The sequence below is a fragment of the Tympanuchus pallidicinctus genome, unplaced genomic scaffold (assembly GCF_026119805.1).
Source record: "Tympanuchus pallidicinctus isolate F22 unplaced genomic scaffold, pur_lepc_1.0 scaffold1, whole genome shotgun sequence".
In the NCBI taxonomy this organism is placed as follows: Eukaryota; Metazoa; Chordata; class Aves; order Galliformes; family Phasianidae; genus Tympanuchus; species Tympanuchus pallidicinctus.
The window spans coordinates 106,608,769-106,629,766 of NW_026294618.1; the positions used below are offsets into that span (position 1 = coordinate 106,608,769).

General features: G+C 38.8%; 1 protein-coding gene across 1 annotated transcript; it reads right to left on the minus strand.

Annotated features, from left to right (window-relative positions):
- Nucleotides 1-456: 456 nt before the first annotated feature.
- Nucleotides 457-19,179, minus strand: PNPT1 (polyribonucleotide nucleotidyltransferase 1). Its single transcript, XM_052682940.1, has 29 exons — nucleotides 18,972-19,179; nucleotides 18,700-18,760; nucleotides 18,041-18,115; nucleotides 17,390-17,495; nucleotides 16,391-16,440; nucleotides 15,876-15,939; nucleotides 15,744-15,791; nucleotides 15,332-15,445; nucleotides 14,894-15,080; nucleotides 14,347-14,398; nucleotides 14,018-14,075; nucleotides 13,744-13,840; nucleotides 13,532-13,634; nucleotides 11,501-11,571; nucleotides 10,119-10,155; nucleotides 9,317-9,383; nucleotides 9,129-9,218; nucleotides 8,317-8,370; nucleotides 8,105-8,211; nucleotides 7,488-7,559; nucleotides 7,319-7,382; nucleotides 6,556-6,639; nucleotides 6,032-6,115; nucleotides 4,147-4,253; nucleotides 3,999-4,054; nucleotides 3,353-3,431; nucleotides 2,089-2,136; nucleotides 1,557-1,715; nucleotides 457-1,211 (listed from the first exon to the last, which is right to left on the minus strand). The coding sequence occupies exons 1-28, from the start codon at nucleotides 19,157-19,159 to the stop codon at nucleotides 1,560-1,562; spliced, it is 2,379 nt and encodes a 792-aa protein (XP_052538900.1). The 5' UTR covers nucleotides 19,160-19,179; the 3' UTR covers nucleotides 457-1,211; nucleotides 1,557-1,559.
- Nucleotides 19,180-20,998: the final 1,819 nt, after the last annotated feature.

A 20,998-nucleotide genomic window follows, 5' to 3' on the forward strand; every position in this document is an offset into this window, starting at 1 on the left:
AACATAAGCCATCAATACTGCAGGCGAGAGTTTCAGGTTTTTCATTTTCAGACTCAAATGCAAGCATCTTATTGGCAAAGTACTAACTAAAAAGCTCCTAAGTATTTTGTGTGGTATTTTAGTAGCTGTCCCACTACAAAAAGGAACTCTACAGGAAGTTTGCTATAGTAAAGGGAAGTTACATCTTGAAAAAGCACACCATTTCATTAACACTATCAAGAACATTATCTAACAACTAGGATACCAGTCAAATTAACTAGCTTATGGTAAGTAAAGGTATTAGAATTCTTACTAAGAAATATAAGCATACAGCCCTTACAGACGAGCGTGACAACTCAATGAAAGAATGACAGCTGCAAAAGAAGTTGGCGAGTCGTTTTCTTTAATATTTTAGGTTAGAGTAAAAAAAGCAAAACAATTTTTTACAATAAATTCACATTTCTCTTCTCCACAGTGTTGTTTGTTTGTTTTTTCCTTCAAAAGCTCCAGAGCCCACTTGCTGTCAGAAACCTGATTATCCTATGAAGAATATCTACAAATTTGAGCACATCAGAGGGGATCTCTGTTGGATTTTTAAGATCTGTATCTCACCGTAGAAGAACAAGTAGTTCTAGGGAGACCCTTGGAAATATTTTGAAATTCAAAGGATCAGGAAGCCAGACAATAGAACATAATTTCAGCAATTCTGAATCCTATGGCAGTCATCAATTTATCTGAAACAACATCAGTCATGATAAAGGAGATCATTTTTAAGTTTACACATTTTGACCAACATTTCAATCTTGTACTCTGAAAAGCCAGCAGAAGTTGGTCTGGCCAAGTATGCCTCAGCTGCTGACACTGACCAACATACAGGACAATTTCTTCTCCCAGAAGCACTTTTTCAGCACTTCTCATCTTTACATTTCTGTCTTGAGATGACAGTGAGAAAAAAGCCTTGAGAACTGAAGCGGTTGTCAGAAGAAAACCAAAACAATCCGCTCTTCAATCTGTACAATTCCACATTCCTAGATTCTCACCATGGTACACAACTGTTTCAGTTTTTCTTTTGAACAGTGTTTTAATCAGTTTCAAGACTTTGAAGTTCCACATCACCTTTAACATGAACAGCATCTGTTTCAAAAACATGGTTCACTCCCATCCATATACAGATTGCTGTGAAGACATCTGCAGACTCAGGTGAAGATGGATCAAATTTTCAGGAGGAAGCCCTGGTAGATAATGGAAGAAATAGAAAATACTCTGTAAGCTAATACCAGGGCACCAAATTCAGAAGCACTTTCGGTGGCAGGCTAGAGAAGATTGAATACTTAAAGAGACGTTTAAGAGGTAAAATGGTTTTGGAGAAAGTACACTGTTTAGGAAGCTGGAAACTGTTGAGACATTTGAACCCACTGTACAACATCAAGCCCCTTATGAGAAGTTGTAACGTAGCTGGCAAGCAGTAATCCCACATTGCTGAAGATTAACTGTACAGAAAGGCTGACAGAACTCTATACAGTACTTATAAGGAAGGTACAGCACAGAGCTGTCTCTCATATTGCTGGTAGCCTTACTTGTCACTGCGATGAAGACGACGACTCTGGAGCAGTGCCTCCCAGGACAATACTGTTTTTGTCTGTAAGGGTTTTAAGCACGGTGGTGGCTGGTGACTGCAGCACTTTGCGAGAAAGCCTCATTCTACCATCAGTTGGATCACGCCCAAAGTATTTAACCTGTTAAGAAAACTTGCCACTTTAAGATCACCACAGTGCTTCAGACATCACAAAGTTCAACAACAACGCGAGAGCGACCAACTTAGAGAGCTAGAGCTGGCATTTCCCTTCATTTATTTTTTTTAATGTGAAGAAAATCACACACAACAGATGCTCTTCAAGTCTCTACTGCTCAGTCACATTCACATGCTGCTTAGGATAGCAGGAATATGACAGCAAAAATTCAGAGATTTTTTTTTTAAAATCATCAGGCATTTAAGCAGCACAGCAAAATAATCTGACAGCATTTCCTTCATAAACATGAGAAATTCACACAAATACTAATACATGAATGGCAGGCAGTCTGTTGTCAATTTAAAGTCCTTAAAATTACCTGGATTTCTTGTCCAACTTCTAATCCCAGGGCACTGGGATGTTTGATCTAGAACACAGTATTTTTCAGAAAAGAAAAACAAAACACTTTAATCTTACAATTTTTTAAAACAAAACATAAAAAAAACCCCCTCCTTTAGGGATTCAGCACAGCATAAATCCTTTATCTACAGTAGATTCTTTTTCTGTAAAAATACACCAAAGAAACAGTGTACAGTCTTGTATTATGAAAAATGAAAGATAAATGCCAAGTAACAGTAGCTGGAAAAGAAATATTCTCTCATTGATACAAATCATTTCAGCAAGGGAAGAATTCAGACCTGCCCTGTCTCACCAGTTGAGAATTAAGAATAATTACATGCTCTCTACAAAGCTGATGTTGTTTTGAAGCACATTGACAGCGAACTGCAAACCACTACCAGGTGCCTGAAACAACTACTGTCTCTTGGAAGAGGCAACCAGCTGACAGAAGAACAAGGGAGAAATCACAGGTGCATTTTCCTCACAAACAAGGCAGAAGGACAGCTTCTTAGCAATGTACCTTGCAAAGGACTGTTGGCTAACACACAGAATGCATGAGAGCAAGAAACAAAAGAATACCAGTAGATCTATTTATTGCTTGCTGCCAAGCCAGAGACTGCAGGAACCTAATTAGCAGATCGTTTATATAGATTAGACATAGAGCACACTATCAAAAATGTAGCTGACAGCTACATTTAAACAATTACTACATCCTCCTCCATCTGCATTTGTTAAAACCACACTTTTACTTCCTGAAGCCACCCCCTGCTCTTCTGTCAGCAATACACGCAGGTATTTTCCCAGCGCTGCCCAAATCCTTTCTTCTATGCTTTCCCCTGTCACTAACATGAATTTCTGCTACCAGTTCTACACCAACATAGCTTTCAGGAGGAAAAAAAAGAGCAAAACAAGAACAATACATTTTTCTTCATCAGGCAACTTCACACAGACCTAAGTGGCTCAATACAAGCTAACGAGCAACTGCTGTGTTACAGAGGAAAGGGTATTCGACCTAAAGATGGTGGTGTGCTTAATGGCATCAAGAGCAGGATCACAGCACTTGAAAGTTTGATTGCTTGCAGCTCTAATGCAGGACAAAGGTTAAACAGGAAGTTGCTGCTAGACTAAGACTCCAAAACTCCACCAGGTGTGCAGACTAGGTAATACACACAAGGTTCAGTGAGAAATGATGTGAACTAGAAACTCTTAACTGTTTGTCTTCCACTTGTTTAAGCATTTATTACCTTCCTTTGATCAAGCTGTGAATTATGGAGTAACACTGGTGTCATGTTTGGGTACAATTTTACCATCACTCCAGAATCTCTGAAACAGAGAACAGCACTGTTATCTCAAAACACTGGGAGAGAAATTTGTTTGCAACTTATTTTGTAAACTGATTCCAAAACAAGATCTGGTAAACTTCTCATAAACAAGATTTTACTTATAAAAAAAAAACCACAAAACCAAAAACCAATTTTATACCAACCATAACACGCCTTTGCATTTCTCCTTAATTGAAAGTGGGTGGAAATTATTAAAATACATTGCTCAGCAATAAGTAGAACATCCATAAAGCACATGTAATTTTCACGCTAGATTTGTCTGTCCTCACAGAAAAGTAAGAAGCAGGTTCCAACCACCTCTTACACACAGAGGCAAAAGAAGACCTTATGGTTTATAATTTGAAGAGACATTCTAAAAACTAAGTAGCAAAAATAAACAGCCTTATTGAGAAGAGAACGTTTTCAACAGAGCAAAATATCAGGAACAGTGCAAGTGCCAAAGACACCAACATGAGTTTGGTATCCTTTAGAAAATCAATTTTACCTCGTGTATCAGAAATATATCTAAGGACATAAACTAAATTCAAGTTCACAGCATTCTTTGTACCTTATTTCAGTTATTGTGGCTGTATAAATTGCACCAAATTCCAAATTAACTTCTTGCTACAGGGGAAAAAAAGAAAAAAAAAAACCAGTAAGACTCATGCTCACAAAATACAATCTGAAAAACAACAACAACAAAAGTTTGTCCTTACATCATCTCTGCAGAGTTCACCAATAAATTCTCTCGCCTCATGCATAGCACTAGGTGTGGGAGCAAACATAGAATACGTCTCTTCATCCAGCTGACTTAAAGTTACACCTTAGAAACAGAATTCATTAATGAAGAGATGTCAGTGAACGTCTCTAAAATTCCATCAAGCAGAAAATTCACACCTAGTAAAGGCTGGCAGAGCAAAATCATCTTGCATATTTTGACAGAGATCTGTTATAATCATTTCAAATATCCTTTGCAACAGACAGCTCCTCTACAGCAACCACGTTACTGGCATGCTTGTCAAATACTTGGACAAACTTGTGCCCCACATGGAATCGTTCACATTTGCAGAAGTATTCTTTATTATAATCTTCTGTAAGAGGAAAAAAAGCAACACTGAACTAAACCCTGTCAAGATGAGTGTAAGAAATTAAAAATTAATTTAATGTCAATCTTAATAAAACTAAAGCTTTCACTAATGGCTGATAGAAATTAAAGTGCTTCAGAGCCAGAACACAGTAAATTGCACAGTAATTCTTCACACCTCTAGACTGGTTTTTCCACCCAAAGGGAAATTTATTTTTTCCTCAATTTTTTTTCAGCTTGTCTCCTTAACAAGCACTAAAGAAGCCAGCTAGATTAAGCATTTCAAGTCCACAGCAGCTGAATCAGAACATCTTCTAAATCCATGTTTAAAATATCAGGCATTTTAAAGATTTCTACAAGTAGCTTTGTAGAACTACATTTACTGCATGAAAGAAGGAAAGTACTCAGAAAAAGACCAATGTGTCTTGAAGTATCACAGCAGAGATACCTCTGTTGTGGCTGAATGTTGGTTACAGTTATCTTGTTACTAAGTGGACTAAATCTAGTTTCACTGATGTCAATCATATGGACAAAAGTTGTGGCTTTTCGTGTGTGAAGCACAACAGCTCTGTTCTTCTCACACTCACAGTAGCACTTTCTGAAGTCGTCTTTAAGCACCCATGAATGCAATGATTCACTTCTTCCAAGAAATGCAACCAGCTCAGAAAACTCTCACACCACTTGTTATCAGTTGGAGCCCTGGTTCAGATCACTCCTGTAATCCCTGCACTGCGATGCTGTGCTGTATTTCTAACGTATCCCAGCATGTTAACAATATATACAAACTCTTCACAGCATGTTAGCAAAACAATGCATGGACACTGCAGGAAGGCCTCAATACCCCTTCTTAATCACAAAGCTTTAGTCCATAGACAAAGTAGCTGCGTGTATTTTATCTATCCTGAAACACGCTGGTAACACATCAGCCTTGCCTGACTCCACTGCTCATTCAAATTATCTAGAAAATGGTCCTTGGAAGGATCTTTAACCACCTCTCATGTAAGCCCCGAGAAACAATGCCATATGTGCATCATACTTCTGCAAATTCCTACTGCAAGATGAACTGCAAACAGCTCTAAAGAGAATCTACACATTTGAGCTCACTAAAGTGAGTCTTAACATCTCAAAACACAGGCATGCCTAGCAAAGGTAGAGGAAATGCTTGATTTGTACCAAGCACTGGAACAGCTGAATGCACAAGTCTGAAAACATAAACCATGACATAGTCTGCATCACAAAGTACACTTTTTGCTCAACAGTACTTCTTGTGTATTTCCTCAGGTGCTCTTATTGGAGCGGAAAAGTCACTTATACTAAATAAAGTGGGAAGCTTAAGCTTCCCACTTTTAAGTTCTGAAAGGACAAAGGAGAGCATTAATGCTTAACAATAGCTGTGATAACACTATTTGTGCTACCAACATCCATTAATTAGAACTCTACACTAATAACTTTTGTATGGTGAAAAGACACTAAGAACACATTAGGATAAATTATCACATTAAACAAGGATGTCTTACCAGTCTTAGCTTGCAACTTCTTCAAATTATAGGCCCCAGGACCAAGGAACCTTAGCCTTTTTGATAATGGAACATGGATAGTTTCTGAAAGAGCGTGTAAAGATACTCTGAAATGCTAAATATAATCCTGAACACCAACACAAAAGTCAAGTCTAATTCATTTACGTTTAATTTCTATTTGTACTATATGCTGATCAGTGATTAAATTACATTTAAGAATTAAAATAAATGAAAATATAGAATGTAAGCACCTAGAGCATAAATTACCACAAGCTGTTCCAGTAGTGACATTTATATCTATTTTGATTTCATGAGTTTCACACAGTTTCAGCTCAATTCTGCTTTCTGGTGTCAAGTAAAATGGTGCTCAGGGCAATAAAAAGCAAAAATCCACCTCAAAGCACAAAGTATCCCCAGTGGAGCAGAGACAGAAAAATGAGACATTTGTTAATAAAAGCTGTTTTCTGTAACAGCTTAAAAACTAGGAGAGGCATCAATCCATATCAACGTACAACTAATATTACCTACGACTGGTCCACTTTCTTTCCTGTTAGGTCTGGGTTTTGCCAGTGTTTCATTCATAATTTGTAAAATCTCCCTCTTGGCAGCTGCAGGGGTTGGGGAAAGGGAAGCAGTAGTTTTGCATGAGATTGTAACAAACCCAACAAACTGAAGAGCAAGTTAAAAGCAGACAAGCATCCATCCATAAAATCTACCTTCTGCCTAATGTAAAGTATCATAGTACCTTAACACAACGTGGGTAAACCCCCTCCTCCCCATCTCACCAACATATGATCTGAGTACATGACAATTTTTATTGACGTGGCTTAGCAGAATTGAATTTCTTTGCATCAGGCAACTCCAAAATACTGGGATCAAATACTTCATAACACACACCACCACCTCGATGCTGTGCTTCTATAAGTGATTTTTCTCCCCAGTCTGCTGCTACAAGTTTTAATGCATTTTTTTTTTCCCAAAATGCAAACACTGCTCCTACAATAGTGACACCAATTGCATTTTTTCCTTCCTTCTCTTAGTAGAAAAGTAACCTCCAGAAGTAGCACATATTTTCATTGATACTATGTACAATGATATGAAACAGTGCACTGGGAAGGGTCAAGCTCTGCAGAGGCTGAACTCTCCTCTAACAAAAACATGTAACTAAAAAACACTGGGGGAGATGGGTGAAATCTTCCTCTTTTTCCCCAATCTCAAATAAAAATAAAGTGCAGCTTGTAATTTAATACATTTCATAATAAAATGGATGCAAACGTATGCACAAACCTGTAGCTTGTTGAATAGCTTCCATGATAATTTTTATTGGTATTCCTGGTAGTTTTAGATCAACCTAATGTGAAAACAGTTAAGAGACATCAACACGCAGGGAAAGCTTGTCTTTTTTAGAGAGAATCCTCTTGAAGATTAATTACAGCAGTATTTTCTGTTAGCATACCTGCAAGGCAGTTACTCCTTTACTAGTACCTGCCATCTTGAAGTCCATATCACCATAATAGTCTTCAATTCCCTGTCAGTATAAGCAGGAAAAAAACCAAACAGATTGGCCTAAATACATCCCAGTGCCAAAATTCATTACACCAAAAGCACACTTTAGGTGTCAAGAAGCCACAAAGTGGATCTGAAGCCACTTGCAGTGTTATCACTTTTCAGATTTTTTGTTCCCCCCCATTCATGAATCTTATTTCACTGTTCCTAATGCATACAGTTTCTTTCCCTCCTTATAAATTAAGAACCTTTGTGGACTCATTTTCTGAACTAATCCACAGTTGACTTGGTTCTACCAATGACTGCCAATGGAAGAAGGATGATAACGTGCATTTTTTCTCCCCAACAACCTTGCCAACAGCTCATTTTCCTCCTAATATGTTGTGCTTCTCAGTACACAAAAAAAATCCAACAGTTACGAATTGCTTTCTTCCAAAATTCAGTGAAAACAGAAAACTTCTAAGAGCTTAAAAGAAATAACATAGCAGCACCTAGAACGACGTGGATACAACATTACAGAAGAAAGCTAGAAGCATCAACAGAAACAACTGTGCCAGCAACACTCACCAGGATGTCTGTCAGCAAACGATAATCCTCAAGATCTCCTCCTTCCGGATCATATTTGGTAACAAGACCTACTGCCACACCTGCCACTGCACTTGATACAGGAACTCCTAAGAGTGGTAATTAAAAATACAGTTTTATAAGCTTGGATCATTCCAAAATCCTTTAATGTCCTGCAATATGCAGTTTATCTTCGTAAGTGACACATTTTGTACCTGCATCCATCAATGCCAGACTTCCACCACATGCAGAAGCCATTGATGAGGACCCTAAGGAGTTAGAATACAGGGGAAAGATAGCATTAAACATTGGTTAAAAGCACCTGAAATAAAACCTGCCATTTATGTTCTTCAGTGACCGTCTGGAAATTGACTCTGCTAGCCAGAAGATACATTACAGCAACACTCATACCATAATAACTAACAACACTTAGCCAGAAGGTTTCTACAGAAGAAGCACTTCATAAAGAAATGTGTAAGACTTTGAATATTTCATGATACTGGTACCAAAAAGAAACCAACAAGCATCATAACTGATACTAAATATTCTAGAAAAGTAAGCTAGGGGCTCAGTCAACTGCAGATGGGACTTACTCCCTTTCTCCACTAATTCTTCCTGCCAGGCACCAGATCTCACAACACTAAGAAATTGCTGGTGAGCCTCAAAGAACTCCTGGCCACAGAAGGGAACCTGCAGAAAGGTGAAATCAATAGCTTTCTCCCAAATGGGGAAATGAGAACAAACAGACAGAAGTTATCTGCAGTTCTACACTGAATAACTGGTCTCAGCAGAAGCCTTTTTATTAAAAATCATATTTGAACTCACGTTTCATAGTGATACTGTGCTGTGGGTTTATTACTCACGACCATACGTATTCTTCCCACTTTAAAGCACTTCAGATAATAGAGATACCAGATTTTAGAACTTAATTAGACTTGTGGCCTACAAACGTCCATGTCTCGATGCTTCTTTAAGAGCCAACCTCCATCCACCTCTCATTGCTCAAAGATTAAGAAAATCACAGTACCGTTTGACTCTAAGACTTCTGAAGTAACTCGTATTGTGAAAGGGAAATCCTGGGGAATAACTGGTTTCAGTGCTCTCTCTGCCAGTGCACCTGGTTAAAAAAATACAAACATTGAGCCGTAAATAAAACCAACCAGATAGAAATATTACAGCTTAGAGCATGAGACAACTTGTGTAGCCTTATCTTACCATGTCCAAGCTCTCTTCTATTCACACCAGTAACTTTGCCAATCTCATTAGTTGCATAAGGAGGAAACTGCAGACAAGAAAGAAATTCCAAGATATACATACAGAAAACTACCATTTTTTCCACTTCAAAACACACACTTGGAGGTTTTGGCACATCTCAAGGTGAAAACAAAGCAGAAACAAATGAAACAAAAATCTAGCAACCAAACAATATCAGTCACTTAGTCTGCAAGTCGAGATTATCTGACATAGAGTTTATTTTACACCTGCTTTATTCCACAGGAGAAAATAAAACAGTTGTAAGATAGCAAAGGAATAAGGCAACAAGCTTACTCTAAGGAAGCTTGTCAAACAACACGTTACAAATCTTGCTTCTAATCTAATCTTGTCTTCCAGAAAATGCAACACATGCCTCTTGCCCATACAAAATACCATGGGTAAGTTTCAAAGCTTGTAGAAACACTATTTAGTATTGCTGCAGAATGGCAGCTGGAATGTATTTATAGTTAACTAGAAATACTTGAGCAGCTTCACCCTGTCTGCCATAATAACTCATCCCTAAGGAGCTGACAAGTGTTAAACTACTAGAAAGACTGCATAAAATGGCAACTTGCAAATTACCTATTTAACAGTACTTTTGTTCATAAACTGCAGGATAAATTCACATATAAGTTGTTACTTATAAGTTCTAATTCAGATCTAGAAATAATTAACATCCTTGGAAGGGACCAATTTCACCTTTAAAAGCAAGACCAGAAGCTCTTACACAGATCATGCACAGCTGTGACAATATAACACTCACCTCATAGTGAAGCATGAAGTTCTTATCTTTTATTCCACTATTAAATAAAAAAGATACAACAAAACACAACAAGAACACATCAGAAGAACACTACAGGATGTAAGTAAGATTATGTTCATCTATGCTTACAAATTGACCAAACCAGCAAATCTACTGATTCACTATTTGTCTTTTTTTTTTTTTCGTTTCTTTTCTAAAGATTAAGTTTTTTTTTTTCTCCTAGTAATTCTATTAAAACTGTGGTCTACAAAGAAATGAGCATCATATGTCAGCTGTAGCCATTTAAACAGCCTTCCTAGTTTTATGCTCATTCTGATCCATCAGGTGACAGACAAACTTCAAGAACCAGTGTTGTACTGCACACACTTCAGTAAGGGCTAACAAACACAAGCACTCAGTAGGAGAAAGTCAAAGTCTGCAAGATTACTCAAATCACTTGAAAGATGCCTACAGTCAAACATTTTATTGCATTATCCCAAGAACTGATACTTAACAACAAATAAAAGTGCTAATCTACAAAACTCAGCTGTTTTAGGTCGAGACTTGTTTCACTGAGCTCCACCATACAGGCAGTCTCTCTCTCTTGTTTATGAAATTCTACTGGTCACTAGTTACAGAATACTTAGCATAAACTGAATTCCTGGAACAGTAAAGTTAACAAACATGGGCAAGCACCTCCAGGTCAAAAATAAAAAAGCAAATGAATAAATAAACAGAAGGAAAACAAACCTGACACTACTACGTGAAAGCTCCCACACTGATGGGATGAGATCACTGAACTGCAGCTTTAAAAGGAAGGATTTTCCTCTTCCCAACAAGTTAGCTCTCAGCAATAGAAAGTTAATGGCACAAGGGCTTGTTTGCTACACCGCAAGTTCAATTTTCCTTACTCCACTAAAAAAAGACCACAAACACTCTTTTACCCTCTGAACATTTCTACTTTTGTGATAAAATATTTTAAAAGGCTTATTCAGCAGGGAAAAAAAGAACCCGCTGCTTTCTGCATGGGAAACACTTGAACCAAGATTGACAAACACAGCAGTGCTTCGTGGGCTGCATGTATCAGACACCAAAGAAACACTCCAAAACCTATGAGAAAGCAATGAAATGACTGGAAGACCAAGTTCCAAGTATGATGGAACAAACAGAATCAGCTTTGATATATACATATATATATTTTTTTTTTCCAGGAGACCTGACATATTGATGACAAAATTCATTTGCTATTTTCTTTCTCTCAAAACCAGGCTGGACACAACTTGCAGTACCCTTGAACTTCAAATGTGTGTCTGTGGAATTAATATATTCTTATCAGACAGGTATTTTTAAGAAGGTGTTTACATTCTCACTGCTGGCAAAAACACACTCAAAGATACACGTACCTCACAGCTGTTGAGATAAGATCTGATTTTACACTGGATTCTATGGAGTCAAATGTAACAGTGCAGAGAACCTGGAATAAGAAGACAAGGTAAAGAGTTTTTTTTTCATACTACTAGAAAAAAATATATAAAAAAACGATTACAGCAACAGATAGGATGGCATCACCTACCACTTTTTCCCACATCTCAAACATTCACATCTTGCAATGATTGTATGATCTTACAAGTGATCACATCTAAAAATACCATTTTAATATTTCCTAGCTTGTCAGAAGCCAACAGTATGTTCTGTAAAACTGAAGTAGCTCACTTAAGAATCAAAGGTTAAAATTGGTCCACCATTGTCTGCACAAATAGCAACGCACAGACTTCCAGCACGCATTATTTTTAGGAGGATATGCAGGACCCAACAATCAGGAAATCAGCAAATCTTTAGTCTTTGTAGCTACCCACATACCCAACAGTGAGGCACAACTGAATCTTTCAAGAACAACAGATGTTTAATACATAATAGGTTGGACTGGATGATCTTGTAGGTCTTTCCCAACCTTGGTGTGATTCAGTAAATAAATAACAGACCTGATCACAGAATCACCAAGGTTGGAAAAGACTTCTGAGATCATTCAGGCCAACTGTCCACCTACCAACAAGATAACCATGCCAAACCTTGATACCACATCTACACATCTCTTAAACGTGCTCAGGGACAAGAACTCAACCACCTCCCTGGGCAGCCTGTGTCAATGCCTCACTGCTTTTTCAGAGGCAATATCCCAAGTTTGGATATTCCCAATATCCAAACTGAATGCTCTTGGCCTTCTTGGCCACTTTGGCACTCTGCTGGCTCATGGTGAGCTCAGTATCAGCCAACACCCCCAGGGGTCCATTTCTTCCACAGTCTTCAAGCCACTCTGCTCCAAGCTTGTAGCATTGCCTAGGGCTGTTATGGCCAAAGTGCAGCACTCAGCACTTGGTCCTACTAAATTCCATCCCACTGGCCTCAGCCCAGCAACTCAGTCTGTCCAGATCACTCTGTAGGCCTTCCTACCCCCAGGCAGATGGACACTTCTTCCCAGTTTGGTGTCACCTGCCAGCTTACTGAAGGTGCACTCAATCTCTGCATCCAGGTCATCAATAAAGATATGCAACAGGACAGGCCCCAGCATCGACCCATGGGGAACATCACTTGTGATTAGACACCAGTTGGATGTAACTCCATTCTCCATTTATCTATAGGCTTGGCCATCCAGCCAGTTCTTTACTCAGTTAAGAGTGCACCTGTCCAAGCCACAGCCTGCCAGCTTCTCCAGAATACTGCAGCAGACCGCATCGAAAGCTTTGCTGAAGTCTAGGCAGACTCCAACAACAGCCTTTTCCTCAACCACCAAGCAGAGGTCACTCAATCATAGGAGATCAGGTTGGCCAAGCAGGACCTGCTATTCATGAACCCACGTTGGCTGGGCCTGATCTCCCAGTCACCCCACAAATATTGTGTTAGCTCATTCAAGACAATCTATTCCATAACCCTTCCAGGCACCGAGGTCAGACTGACAGGTCTGTAGTTCTCCAGATCCTCCTTATGACCCTTTGTGTAGACCCTGAGTATAATCTTCAAACCTACTATTATATTATAATCTATTATATTATATATATCTTTTATATCTATTATATATTATAATAGATATATTAATATATTATAATATATTATATTATATATATTAATATATTATAATATATTATATTATATATATCTCACACTTTTGGAAAGGAATTAAAAAACCCAAACAGCTCATATCATACTAATGTAATTTTTGGTACTATTTCCCTTTTGATCCAGTTATATTAAAAAGATACATGAAGTTTCATTTAGAGGATCTTATTATAAACACAAGTTAACATTGCCCTACATATAAAAACCCCAATTAAGCAGATGCTAGAAAAGTTAGTCACCCAAATGCTTTCCTAAATATGAACACTGTATTTCACACAGAAACCTTCTGTTTCAACATCTTTTTAACATAAAAATATTACCTGCGTTTGACCTCTCTGAAACAAGGCTGATCCATGAAGCATTTTAAACATGTTCACTTCACATTTAATATCTCTGAGGGAAGTCAAATCTCTCCCATCACACCTGAAGTGAGAAGCAGAAATTATGAGATCAATGAAATATAGTCTTAAATTAAAAAAAAAAATAATGAAATTCAGAAGTTACTATTCAGCATGGAGTTTGACATGCTTACCTTCTGTATTCACTCAGAATAAGATTTCTAAAGATATCCTTTGAGACTGCATTGAAAGATTCCATGATTTCATATGGCTCAGCCTCTGGAAATTTTTCTAGGCATAGAATAAATAAGTAAATAAAAAAGAAAGAAAAAGCAATTGCAACTGAAAGTAGAAAATTAATTACAGACAACTACTAAGATAACCCTACAAAAAAAAACAAAAACCAACAAACCCTATACTATATTACATTTAAGCTTTTCTAAGTACCAGGAAAGCAGAAAATAATACCTTTCAGCTGCTCCTCTGTTTCAAGTCTTATTTTGTTAATTGCTTCATCTCTAGAAACCTAGAACACAGGATTTGCAATTAGTCAACTCTACACAGCAGAACAAGGGAAATCTGGGCTGTTGTTGGGTTTGTTTTGAAGTTCCAAGTAAAAGTAACAATCTTTATGTAATTTCAGAGAGATTGACAAGTGCTGCTACAAATCAGTTCTGGTAGATAAAAACTTACAAGACAATTTATTATTACTATTCCACACATTCAAAAGGAGAACAAAAACTCAATCTTACTAGCTTTATTATATTAAAAATAAATCACGTTGGAATTGTACTTACTTTATCATGGCTAAAATCTGTGAACACTGCATAGATCTTGTTAAAAGCAAGTCTGCAGGAAGGAAAGAAAGAATTTACAGTTTAAAGTACAACCATGTGTTTTCATGATTGTTTTTTAATTTTTGGAGATGGAACATTTTTATGAGAAGCATGAAAGCATCAGACTGCCATTTCCAAACATCACTAGCCCCAGCTGTCCATCTTACATGCTCTTGTTCCTATCTCCTCCAAAATAAAGCTCACAAAAGCCACAAAACATGGGGTTTTTTTGTGTGTCACCACTTCACAAGAATTGCATACAGCTTGCACTGACTTCTCATGTCACTTTCTTGTTTTGCCCTGCTCACTAAGCATGAAAGCAGAGCTGAAAGATGGGGGTCCCTAAGTTTCACTCGAAAAATGCCGCAAGAAATTCTGAAAGCTTAAAAGATGATGTTGTGGAACAACACTCCATGCTTTTTGGTCACAGATGATTAAATAATCTTTAAGTATATATTTTTGAGCCAGCTAACAGACATCAGACCAAAACTGTTTGTTCCCAACTTACTTCTTGGCACATTCCACAATCTCTTCAGGAGCAACAAATAATTTCTGAACAGTTCTCTTGACAACACCACGTTCTTTCACCAGCTGTTGAATTCCTTGAATTATGTGCTGGCTTTGCTTCACCCCTACTTTGATAGCATGACAGAAATCTTGCTGCAATATATTCTCAGCAGTTGCTTCCAACATAACTATCAATGGAAAATTAAAAATTATTAAAAACAAACAAACAACCCACAGAAATTCACTTAATCTATAATTAACCAAGGAAATACACATTACCCATCAATGGTGTAAACACAGTGGAAATTATTTTACCTTGAAGTTTCTTATCAATATTGTCTGAAGATATTTTCTGACCTCTGAAAATTCTATCTGTAACAAGGCATTTACTTCATTTTCAAACTGAACATTCAAGAGATATTAATAATTATCTACTTACCCACTTGGTTTTGTGGGGCTGCAGCAACAACTAAATTCAAAGCGCTAGAAGACATTTGTTTTCGAGTTGGGTTGATTACAGTTTCTCCATCAACCAGTCCTACCCTGACTGCACCTAGAAAAAAACTCCAGAAAATTATTATTAAAATAAAAACACATTTTTTTTAAGGCATCATTTTACTTTGAGAACCGTACATTTAAAAACAATATTTCAAAATAAATCAAAATAAATTTTGTCTAGGAAAAAACCCAACGATTTGAAGTACTACAATTTTATTCACCATGAAGTGAATTTCACCACATTAAACAAAAGACAGCAACCTCCACATTCAGAGTTTTGTTAGAAGAAGCCAACTGTTGCCTAATTCTTCCATTATGCTCAGGCCACCCATGATTTCAAAACACATACTTACCAACAGGACCATTCCATGGGATATCAGATAAAGCAAGAGCTGCAGAAGCTAGAATAAAAAGATAAAAATTCCTATTAGCACAAAGAGATTACATTAAAATCACAAGCAATATGTTGTAGACAGCACTCTTACCTCCATTAATTGCTAGAACATCAGGATCATTGACACCATCTACTGCTAAAAGATTACAAAGGATCTGGCATAAGATAAAAGACAATAAATAATTTTGACCTACACATCTGTATTAGCTATCATCACAAAGCTAGACAAAACAACAAAGCATTTCACAGACTTATACAGCATTAGCTACAAAGGAAAGCCAGCTCAGGTGCTTAAGCCAGGAGGTTAATGTTGAAGAACCAGAACACTAATGCTAAAGCAATGTCAGGTAACATTATTTTTTGTTTCCCTTGCTGTACTCAGTGTTTTTGAATTTGTCTCCGCACCTCTATAACAAAATTTGAGAACCAGCATGCAATAAGAATTTCAAGACACAAAAATGAGAAACTAAAAAGCAGAATTACAGAATCAGCCTGTTTTTCAAAGCGTAAGCCCAACCTTCATGCTAACATAATTGCTTTTCCTAAAGTAGTTTCTACATCACCTGTGATTTTCTTCCATTCTAAAGGCGAAGGACTGTGACTTACCTGTGTATCATAAAAGTAGCCTACTGGAAAGAGGGGTCTGATTGACCTATCTGCAAAAGAAACATCCAAATGTTCAGTTTTCAGTAGCCAGTGCCAGCTCATCTTCTCATAAACTCCACAAGAAGCTGACAAGATCATTTAAATGAACAACTCAAGCAAACAAGAAGAGAAAAACCCAGGAAGAAATGCAGTATGATATATAATCAGTGCTAAAATTCCATCAGCACTCAGAGAAAATAAGAATATGAGTGCATCCATCACCATGAAACACAGGATAAAAACACTTTTAAGGAGTCTTCATGGTTTGTAATGGTTATATGGTTATAATCTTATTACCAGAAATGTTTCTAATGAAGGGACACGAAAAAGATACAGACCTCAAGGTGAAACAGCAAAAGCATGTTGGTTACTTCCAAGATGCCTAGAAGCTCTTAATTTTATCTGCAAACTTTTAGAACCCAGGCCTTACAGTTCTTCTCAACTCAAAAGTGCAGTCTTAAAATGCTGATGCATTTGACATCAGCTTTATGTAAATGTTGAACTTCAATTTTACCCACAGAATCATTTTTATCCATGGTAGAAATGACTTTTCCAGCAGAATCAAGAGGCACACGTGTACCATTCAGTAAGTTGGTGTCTCAGTTCTTTTGAGTTTAGCTTGTTTGTTTTTTCAGTCTTTCCAAATAGATGTGCAACTGGAGAGGTGACTTCTCATTAGGATGAGAACTTAGGTACTATAATCTCAGAGGTGCCAACATGGAAGTTCAAGATCCAGATGTGTAACAAAAATAGGTGCAAAAAAAGCCCCAGCTGACATAATTTTTTAAAATTAGCCCTGTTAAACTTTACCATGAGCAATTTTGCTTTTTTTTTTTCCCCCTGATATTACTGCAGAAACAATCAGCTTTGCAAGGCAGAGCTATAAATTACTGCCTCTTTTCAAACACACGATGTGATGAAATATTTTTAAGTACTGCCAATAAAATGAATGCATCCTACCTATTACTCTGCTTGTAAGAATTTCTTTATCAGTAGTACCAAGTTCTCTTCTTAGATAGTTTGTTGGAATCCTTCCTGCTGCTGCAGCTTTCTGACGATAGTCAACCTTTCAAAAAACAAAAGCAGGATTCTTAAAGACATCGGACCACTAATTTCAGAGCTACAGAATCACTCAAGCTAGAAGAGATGCTCAGAGCAAAGTCAGTGCTGAATCAACTGCACCCTGAGTGATGAGTGTTAATTCCAGCTCACAGATACAAGCATCAAACAGGCAATGCCCCAGGATAGACCCCCTGAAAAACATACTGTTAATCAGCCATAAATTAGAATATGAATCCTTAACTCCAATAGCCCTTCAAGAATCACAATCCAAACAGCTTCCCCACACATCTAAACTATAATGTTTGAAGTCTGTTGTTGCAGCATGCATCCAAATCCACAAGGCTTTTGGTAGGTAGACAGCATCTATGGCTCATCCTTCATCCATAGATGTAATAATTTGATCGTATTGTTTTATTCTGAAACCCAACTTTGTACTCTGCTTTTTGCCTTCTTTGCTCCCCTTGGTATCTTCAGCTTTTTGTTCAATAACTCGTGCAGCTAAAGGCTGCTAATGATCACTAGAAAACAACTTCTGGCATTAAAACTTACCACTAATGGCATGAACTGAGACGGAGAAGGTTTGGTTTTACTGACTGCTGTGACCATCACTGCTGTGTCACCTAGCTAGATCAAGGAAAAACATACTGTATAATCAATGGATATCAAGATGTTACAATCACAAAATAAACAAGAGAGTTAGGCGAAGTGGACTATGATAACAAAAAAGAATAAACGGAAGGCTTACCCTTATGCTGGGCTCACCACAAAACACCAAAAGGAGGGATCTCCAGACAAGATCCTTCCCCACTGGTAGCCAGCTCTTAAATAGGTCTAGGAGGGGTGGAGCCTCGCTCCACCCCTTCCAGCAGCACAGGTGAATTGCCTTCACCTGTGCTCCTCCGGCTGACTCATGGCTCACCTCAGGTGATCAATCAGAGGTTCAGGCCGTGACTCAGTAGTTCCCATACACATACTGAGATTATCCACCAGATAGCATTTAAAGCCCCAAACTTAATATTAAAATTATAGTTCAAAACATTCTCTATAGAAAAAACTCACATAATTCCACGGTTGCAGCAGCAGCCGTTCAGAAAGAAGGGCTTGCCCCCACCCTCCCATAGGGCATATATTGCTCCTTCAGGCCCATTGCTCCTCTGCACGCCCCGATGTCCCACTAAGATGTGAAGTTTCCCTGGGGCCGTTTTTACCTGAACGACAGCAGCTCCGTCAGCAAACCTGGCAAGCTTCCCAGAAGACAGTTCCATCTTCCTGTTGGAAAGAAAGAACCCCGTACTGACAACAACCGCAAATCCACGGCGCGTTCAACCTGCGGCATCCATTCGGAACGATGTTCGTGCTGATACCTGAGGACTCATGACGCACACAAAAGCCCAACGCCTCGCTCCAACGCGCCTTTGCCTCACAGCTCTTCCAGCCCACAGACCCGGCCCCGCGCAGCGGCCGCCGCGCTACCCCTCACCTGCCCCCGACGTCCACCGTCACGGCACAGCTGGGCCCGCGTTCCGCCGCCGCGCTGCGGGCGGACACCAGCCGCGTTCCGCTGCCAGGCAGCAGGAAGCGCCGCCATCGCGTCACGGCCCGACCGCCGACTGCTCCGACGGACAGACTGCCGAGAGCGGCGCGCCGACAACTCGTGGCGGCGGCCATCGCGCCGAGGCTGGGCGGGCACCTCGTAGACAGTCGGCATCCTATTGGCTGCTGGAGGGGCTGGGGGCGGGCCGCCGCGCAGTAAGCTCGAAGCGGATTGGCTCTCCACCCGGCGGTTTCGTTTCGATTCCGCTGTGTGAGCGCAGCGCCGCGCCTCCTGGCGGAGTCAGGGCGGGTACGGCGGCCGGGAAGGGCCATGCGAGGAGGCGGGACGGTCCGTGGCTTCATCCAGATCCTGAGCACACCGCTGCGGCTCTGTTTTAGTATCAAAGCACATGAGGTGGCAGAGCAAGAGCGTTCGCCAGGCTTTCCTGCGTTCACATTCGCTCTTCTGTCGACTTCTTTGAATGATTTTTGTCATTATTACTCATTAAAGCTGCTATTCTCATAACAAGTCAGCGTTCAAAGCTCTGTTGTGTTATAACGTAAAGGACAGAAACAACACAATCTTTTGTTCTCCTAACTTCAGTCATCAGTCACATAACGGAGTTGAAACTTGTATCTGTAAGAAAGAACAACGTGAGAATGCAACAGAGCTTTTAAACTAAGGAGCAGTGACGCAAACTTCATGCTTCAAGAAGAAAACAATAAATTTAATTTGACTTATAGTAACATATATGCCCCCCAAGAACACAGATCACTTCTAGCTTCTCCATTCACATTTCCTCAACTAGTTTGGGATCAGGACAGGAGATGTGGCTTTCTTCCAGATCTATGGTTACACACTGCAGATGCCAGTAAACCAGAAGTAAGCCTGTATCTTGCACTCTACCTTCAAAACTGTAGCTCCTGAACCACACACCAACATCCTAGAAGTCAAAAAATACCTACAAGGTATTTTTTCAGTCCTGTTTCACATGATTCCTCTTCTCATATTGAAGAGCACTGCACATAGGAAACTACACTAACAAGATCACTTTATAAAATTAACATCTGCATTCTGTCATTCAGGTCTCACCTGGGAAAAAACAGTCTTTTCTGACTATGTAACCCATTATTATCTTCCTAAAACAGCATAGCATGGCAAATTGCTGGTCCATACACCATGTTCTGGAGGCTAGCACACATGGACTCCTCCTCATCAAGAGCAAATAATAAGCTCTAGAGCCAAAGAACCGCTGCTGCCAATGCCCTACACACAGATGTTCAGCAGTCATAAATAAAAGCTAGTCTCAGCTCCACTGACAGCACATGTGGAGATAGATTTCTCTTTGCTATTGTATTGTAAATGTGACCATCCAGAGTCCTGACAACAACTCAAAATGCTAATTAAAATTGTACACATCAGCCTTGGAAGTAGACATACACTCCTTTTGTCTAAGACTAAAATCCCCTCTCCCCAGAATAGATTCATTCACACACACTTATATACCTCACCCAGATTACCCGGTGTTTATCTCTTAGTAACCTTGCCATTAGGTTGGCCAGCTGTCCTTAAATAAGCCCCCTAAGAGTGAGGTTAGAGTGAGAAAACACATTGAAATTCTTCCTTGAGCTGTTGTTCCCATCGTGCCATCATACCACACACATCTCCACAGAGCAGAACATTCAAAATCCATTCTTTGCCACTCTTTTTTTTTTTTATTATTTTTAATTTTATTTTTATGGTATTTAAGAGAGAGCATTGCTTTGTTTCATTTGAAAAATTTGCCTCCGTAATGTGTAGAAATGTAACTACATTGCTCCTTTAAAAATTCTTTCTTTAATTATTTCAAAGTCTTTCATAATGCCTGCACTATTTACTCTGTCCTGTAATTATAAATGCACTGATAGTAATCTGGCATTACATCCTAAAGAAGCCATTAGCAACTTCAGGATGTATGCATTTCCTCTGCTCAG